Below are 7,500 nucleotides of genomic sequence, written 5' to 3' on the forward strand. Positions count from 1 at the left end.
AAGTGAGAGTGTGTGAGGAGGTGGATGAGAGAGTGTGTGAGTGAGGGGGAGTGTGAGAGGAGAGTGTGTGAGAGTGAGGGGGGGGGGGAGGGGAGAGTGGGGTGTGTGAGAGTGAGAGAGTGTGTCAGAGTGAGAGAGTGTGTCAGAGTGAGAGAGTGTGTCAGAGTGAGAGAGTGTGTCAGAGTGACAGTGAGAGAGTGTGTCAGAGTGAGAGAGTGTGTCAGAGTGAGAGAGTGTGAGAGTGAGAGAGTGTGAGAGTGAGAGAGGTGAGAGTGAGGAGTGAGTGTGAGAGTGAGAAGTGAGTGTGAGAGTGAGAGAGTGAGTGAGAGAGTGAGTGAGAGAGTGTGTGAGAGTGAGAGAGTGTGGTGAGAGTGAGAGAGTGTGTGAGAGTGAGAGAGTGTGTGAGAGTGAGAGAGTGTGTGAGAGTGAGAGAGTGTGTGAGGTGAGAGAGTGTGTGAGAGTGAGAGAGTGTGTGAGAGTGTGTGAGAGTGAGAGAGTGTGTGAGAGTGAGAGTGGGTGTTGAGTGTGTGTGTGATTGTGAGTGTGATTGTTAGTGTGAGTGTGATTGTGAGTGTGAGTGTGAGAGAGAGAGGGAGTGTGTGTGTGTGTGTGTGTGTGTGTGTGTGTGTCTGTGTGTCTGTGTCTGTCTGTGTCTGTGTGTCTGTATGTGTCTGTGTCTGTGTGTGAGAGGGTGTGAGAGTAAGCAAGTGTACATATGTGTGTGGGAGTGTGTGTGTGTGTGTGCACGCACGTGAAACTAGTAACTACTGCAGTAACCAGTAACTGCATTGGATGAGGCAGGCAAACTTTTCATAGGAACCATTCTTGTCAGAAGAACATACAAAGACGCTTATTCTTGTATGCACTAGTTACAAGGATATTCATCTAGTATGTACCCACCATAACAGTGATTGTATATACACCTCCTAACAATATGAAACTCCTACAGTGTTGTTTGGCAGGGCAGTGGAAAATTGTACTGCAGGGTTAGGGAGTGTGCCAAGGGTATGGTTTTGTAAGCTGAATTGCTAATGCTAAACAGAGTAATAGGCTTGACACCAGGCCTTCCTGGGGTGGTGTTTCTACACCCATGGCTAAGAGTGTATCTTTCAGCAGTTATTCTCCTAGATCTACCATTTACTTGCACATCAAATAGAATTATAGATAGTTATGTTGATTTGTTTAAACAAATCTAAAATGTTTTGCATAATAGAAATTACTGGCACTTATTATTCTGCTGATCTCTTATCGGAAAGTTGCATTTTGAACTCATTTGTATGATATTATCAATAAAAATTATCATTATTCCCACAGATCAACAAATATGCATTCTCTGGTGGAAGAGATACAATTGAGGAGCACCGGGAAAAAGGAGGTGACTGTGAGGTAGATGTGTCATACATGTACCTAACCTTCTTCTTAGAAGATGATGAAAAGTTAGAGGAGATTCGCCAACAGTATTCCACAGGCAATATGCTCACAGGAGAGCTAAAGGCTGAGCTTATTAAGGTCTGTATATCATAACAATATATATGTGTATATTGTTGTATTTTCAAGTGTCTGATAGAGCAGTCCATTTGCTTGTGCATAATTGGTACCTTTCCTGGAAATATTAGAGTCTTGTTTCTGCAGGCAGTAGATGTGCTTTATCAAAAAGATAAATTTATGGTAAAAATATTCATAGACTAGGTGTTTAATGTAAAGATTTCAGATATTCAGGTATTCAGTAATGTGTAAGTGCTCAAGAATTTATTTTTCCAGAAAGTTTTAAAGAATTTGTCTTTATTACATTGTTGGTGTCCTTTGTTGAAAATTGTTCACTTCTGTAAATCTCAGCAGCAACCAAGATATAAGGCTTCCACTATATAATGGTTATCTTGGTGCTACTGAACTGCTCTTTGAAACTTTTTACTAAAGATGTGAAACTTGGGAAGAAACTGGAATGAAACTGAGATTCATGTTTTGCTGTATCTGCCTTCTCTCTTTACAAGTGTGTCTTTTCTCTAACAGATTCTCCAGGCATTGGTTGCAGAACATCAAGCCCGAAGAAAAGAAGTGACTGAAGATCTTGTTAAAGAATACATGAAACCCCGGCCTTTAAATTTCTGATGGTGTAGACTTGTGCTAGTTTGGCAATTTTCAGCAGTTTTATATTGTTCTGTCCATTAAGTGGTAATGTGAAGTCCAGGTGGTTAGGCAGAGACAAGAGTAGTTGAAAATTTAATTTGTATTATTAATTATCTTTCAGCTCATATTAGAAAGAAATTTTATTTTGTTTTGTTTACAGACTGTTATGTATTGTAATGATGATAATATAAGACAGTTTGTAATTCCGCATAATTGTCAAATCTGAATACCATATGAAATAAAAAGACCATTACTTTTTTTTTTTTTTTTATTCCTTTCAAAATTTATTTTATCATCTTGAAGATTTTTTTTTCATATTTCATGTATTTAGCACTTGTTAAGCTTCACATGGCATCTAAACTTATGATTGCAGATTGTGTAAAATATACAAATAAAAGATTCTAAATCTAGGTTTTTGTATAACTTTGTTGATACTGCACTGTGCTAAATCATATTGTTTGACATTAGAAGAATAAGTATTTAAACTAAATATAAAGTTTAGATTTACAGTATGTTTGATAATGCATCACAATCAGTTACATATGATTTTGTTAAAGCATTGTTTTTAGGCATTACCAAGGTATTTAAGGTATTACCAAGACCATACAAAGAAAGATCATTCATCCAAATCTGTTGTAAAAGCACCATACATGATCTATTCTGTTTATTCGTATTTGATAATTGGGTGCAACAAATCTTGGCTGGTGTTGCTGTATGCAAACAGGTGAAGAATGTGGGTTTAGTAGGAATAGGGAGTCATTTTGGTCACCATGAAAAGAGAGGCATTAGCTTAAATAATGGCTTGCTGCAAGGGAGCTGTGGTCTTGTAGCATTCAGGCTGCTTTAAATATCCTAGCCTGTTTCTCAATGCCATTCATTGGCATACTGTAAGAAATTACATTCATAAGGATAAATCTAAAATATATGTTGATATTTCTTAATTCTCAAAAAGAGGTACAAAATTGTAAATAATAATTAACTGGGAAAAGGAGATAAAAAAAAATTATGGCAGCATAGCAGCTGCTTTCCTGGTCCCTCTTGCTTACTGCAAAGGGCACTAATGTTCTCTGCACTACAAGCAAATGGTGCGAGTTTTGAGTCTTTCTTTGAGTGGTCTTTGCTGTTATTTGTATACCTTTGTTAAGTAGTTTTTATTTGATCACTACCCTTTATCTAATTTATGCAATTAATGAATCCAATATATCAAATTTTACAGTAATTCAGTATTAGCTGCTGGTTTCTGCCTTCTCTCCACTTGTGGACTGTGTAAGGGCGCCTCATAATTTAAAAAGGTGAATGTTTGACTTTATAGTTATTTATGACTTTGTAGTACAAACATCAGTCTTTTACTGAGTGTTTTATTTCATATCCTTTTGGAAAAGATGGTGCTTAATTCAGGTAGTCAAGAAAATGGCATTTAGTTTGTGTTCACACTGGTATACCCTTGAAACCAACCACACAATTTTGATGGATTATACATGGAAGTGTAGCTGAATGTCTTAATCTAAGACTAACTAAACTAAAAATGCTATATGAAGCAATAAATGTGGCTCTCAGGACACAACAGCCTCTCCTTGCCCAGCAACAGAGCTTAACAATGCTTGCAGATAAACAGAATTTTGATCACTAAAGCACTTCCAGAGGAGTGTCTTAATGTGTTTTTAAGAAAGAGGGATGGCAGGGGAATACAGTGGTATGCATAACTCAAAAAAGCACCTCAAATGCAGTGGAATTTTTATTTAATTTTTGAAGATATTTATATCCTGAATATTTAAGTCCGCATTTGTATGGTTGTTATGATAATGAAGAAAAGAAAAGAGATAAGAGATGAGAAGAGAGGAGAGGAAGGAAGGGGGGAGGGAGTGTTCTAGTCAGATTATTAAATCCAGATTATTAACCCTTTCCTGTCGGGTAGTACTCATAGTGGCCCGGGCCTCGCTGCCGGGGGCTTATATCGTCACCCTAGCATGTGTGACCGCTCATACCCAATACCAGCATCCCTTGCCTTTTCTTCGTAATACTAAGAGCCTATGTAGTATTTTCAAAATTATTATTTTCCAAGGTCTCTATTTGCCATATTTCCTGATAAATCAAGACTAGGATATTTTTGTTGTTATATAGACTCCATAGTTGATCATTATTCACTCTATAGTCTGAATAAAATAAGCAGTGGGTGGCATCATGGAGTTGAAACCATAGGTTTTGTTGTATTTTTTTTTTTTGCAAAGTTATTTTATAAGATAACTTTAGTTTCAACAGGTTTATATTATCACTTCCATATATATATACTTTTATGTTCAGTGTTTTTATAAATACATGACTTTTTTTTTTTTCTTTTTTTTTTTCAAAAATACATATTGGTATTTTCACGTGGTTTTACATATCACTTCGTGAATACTATATAATATCTCTGGCCAATGTAGTGGATTACCGACATAATTTTTATTACATTAACCCTGGAAGCCCGAGAAGCCTTTATGAAATGCATAGTACAGGAAAAATGAGAAAAAGTGTTAAAAACTACTTAATCACATTTTCAGTGGCAAAAAAATATTATTTTGCCGTAATTGTAAAAAAAACAAAAAACCTCATGACATGGCCATACATACACCACGGCATATACGTACATGCCCCCGGCAGATAGTCGAGACATGCCATGGCATGTACGTACATGCCACCCGTCGGCAAAGGGTTAAATCCCTATATATTGAAAGGAAAATAAAAGTGCTTGCAGTAAACAGAAATATGTAAATGGAAAAACAACAACAAAAATATGCTTTATGCATGCAAGTTTTATAAATAGAAGAGTTCAAATACATGCAGAAATGTGGGGATATTATATTATTATAATAATTATTATTATTATTGTTATTATTATTATTATTATTATTATTATTATTATTATTATTATCATTTTATGAACACTGATTTAATACAGAGATAAGAAAGCTCACAGCTTTTAAGAGAATATGAATTATGTTTTCCTTTTTACTCATTTTCATTTCATAAAATGCAGAAATATTTAACTACTTATTAAATATAATTTAAAAGCTTACTTCCAGTAAGCTCCTATAAAACAACACTTAAGCAGATTCATTGAACTGATTTCTCTTAAAATGAAAATGGTAAAGTGCTGAATTATATCCTAGTATAGTATAAGCCTAGTGGCACATAATCTTGACAGGTATTTCTCATTCTGAGTAAAAACATTCTAGGCAAATAATTCACTCTTATAAATTATTACCCAGTATCAGTAGGACGGTGTCATATCTCATTTACACTACAGTTACTTCTAAGAAAATGAAATAATATGATGTATGTTATGATTACATTTTCCTGTATTTCATTTATAGATTATTAGTTAAATAAGTGACAAATAATGAAAAGGAATAAAATGCAATTAACCAATATTTTTATACATTTGCAAATTCCAGATTAACAAAACAGAAAATAAACTGTGATCTTACTTGATTTCACCTTTTCTTGAATTGGCAGGAAAAATGGTGTTTTTACTAATGCTTTGAATATCGATGGTGTTATTTCTATTATAGACATGTTTACTATAATATTATAGACATAAGTATCAGCGATATCATAAGATAATGTAAAATATTTTTGAAAATCAAGGAAAAGGGTAAACAGTCGAGACAGGCAGTACTCGTAATTGACTCATTAGTGACTTAGTATAAATGTAGCCATTTATGTGTAAAAACAATTAATAAAGTAAACTCAGTGGGCATGGCATGCATATACATACCATGCCCATTGGCATTGGGTACATGCACTGTCTGCTGTAGTTTTTGTCAATTTTGCTTACATATAGATTGCATCACAAGTTAAGTACTAGGCCTACCTGACCTCACCCCTTCCTTGATTTTTGTGGGAGAGAGAGAGAGAGAGAGAGAGAGAGAGAGAGAGAGAGAGAGAGAGAGAGAGAGAGAGAGAGAGAGAGAGAGAGAGAGAGAGAGAGAGAGAGAGAGAGAGAGAGAGAGAGAGAGAGAGAGAGAGAGAGAGAGAGAGAGAAAAAAATCTGATACTATTATTGTTATCATCACTTAGTACACTGACTAATCACTTCTGGTGCTATCCATGTATGAATGAAACTATGAACTAAAATCTCAGTAGAAAGCCATGTATACAGTATATGCCCTACTGGTGACAATCGATAATATGTGGTTGGCTAATGTGGTTCCTAATATTTCCTATGCTTTTCATTACAAGGCCACAATAAAAGTACTATTTATGTATCAAGTTGATGATATTTTAACAATACTTTAGATTCTGCATCTGGAGGGTATTTGGCCTAAAGTAGGATGATTATTTATAAATGTTCATATTATTAATGTCTTTCTTTGTCTACTCAAGTTCCTAGCCACAATTAAGTAATAAATTTTATTGTGTGCAGTACTCAAGTTCAGCCACCTTTTCAAGGAAATACAATTTCTTACAAAAGAGGATCAGATGAACATGCAGTTTTTCAAGACTAAAGTTGTACCCTTTCTGGTATTTTAAAAGCATGGCTCAAGTTGATGTATATGTTAAGCTGCTGTATAGATGCCCTCATCTGTTAACAGAATCCCTAGTATTTGACTGCTACAGAATGTACTCTATCCATTTTCAAAAAAAGGTGGTATTGCTTTAATACCCTAAGCTTATTCTTTATCATAAGGAGAAGTCTCCATACTCTAAAAGTAATACCATATTCATAAATATGTAAGTATGCAGGTATAATATGAGCACTTTCATTTTACTAACATCTGCTTGCATTCTGACTGTTACAATTCCTGATCATGAAGAAGGCATTTTCCTTGCATAATCAACCGTCAAATCTTTCTTCATAATTAAGAAAGAAAAGGTAAAAGATTTAAACTTTTTAAAAAATGCTTAGAGGTAATATAGTATATAACAAATGTTAAAATGTGAATTAGATCACATCTCACTTCCAATTCACCAAAATCGTGCCCACATGAAATGAATATATAAAATATAAACTGGAAGTTGAAAGTTGTGTGGAATAACAGGTATTGGGGTGGATTTTAAGGTATAAAAAAGAAGTTTAAAAGAAAGTTTATTTCCATTTTATTACAGTTAGGGCATGCTATTTACTATAAATCTAAAGTATTGCACTGAAAATCATAGAAATACAAAATAGGTAACATTTCAAGTTTAAATATATATGTCTATACCTGTGTGTTTGCCTGTGTTTTTCTTTGTTTCTCTCTCTATATTACACACACAAATGCATGCTAGGTATAATTAAGTAAAGGCATAAATTAATAGCATAAAAAATAACTATTTAACCTACAGGTAGCAAGTTCAATTTCTTTAAAGCCATCATAACATGATCTACAAGGGGTTTCTTGTATTTTTCTA

At 34.5% G+C, this 7,500-nt stretch overlaps 3 protein-coding genes across 3 annotated transcripts in view; 1 reads left to right on the forward strand and 2 right to left on the reverse strand.

The window, feature by feature from the left end:
- Positions 1-3,476, forward strand: part of LOC119593823 (tryptophan--tRNA ligase, cytoplasmic-like) — a gene marked incomplete at its 5' end in the record, with an annotated part of 4,703 nt that extends 1,227 nt beyond the window's left edge. The window contains 2 exon segments of the mRNA XM_037942856.1: positions 1,315-1,509; positions 2,011-3,476. Coding sequence (XP_037798784.1) covers positions 1,315-1,509; positions 2,011-2,109 — 294 coding nt within the window.
- Positions 1-7,500, reverse strand: part of LOC119585743 (tryptophan--tRNA ligase, cytoplasmic-like) — a 44,163-nt gene that overhangs the window by 5,334 nt on the left and 31,329 nt on the right. The window lies entirely within an intron of this gene.
- The window catches only part of LOC119593812, a 5,245-nt gene continuing 4,927 nt past the window's right edge, over positions 7,183-7,500 (reverse strand). Inside the window, exon 2 of the mRNA XM_037942845.1 lies at positions 7,183-7,500. This exon is cut by the window's right edge and continues 1,562 nt beyond it. Within this exon, the coding sequence (XP_037798773.1) occupies positions 7,424-7,500 (77 nt within the window). The 3' untranslated portion in view covers positions 7,183-7,423.

This window comes from Penaeus monodon, chromosome 3, assembly GCF_015228065.2.
Source record: "Penaeus monodon isolate SGIC_2016 chromosome 3, NSTDA_Pmon_1, whole genome shotgun sequence".
Classification (NCBI taxonomy): domain Eukaryota; kingdom Metazoa; phylum Arthropoda; class Malacostraca; order Decapoda; family Penaeidae; genus Penaeus; species Penaeus monodon.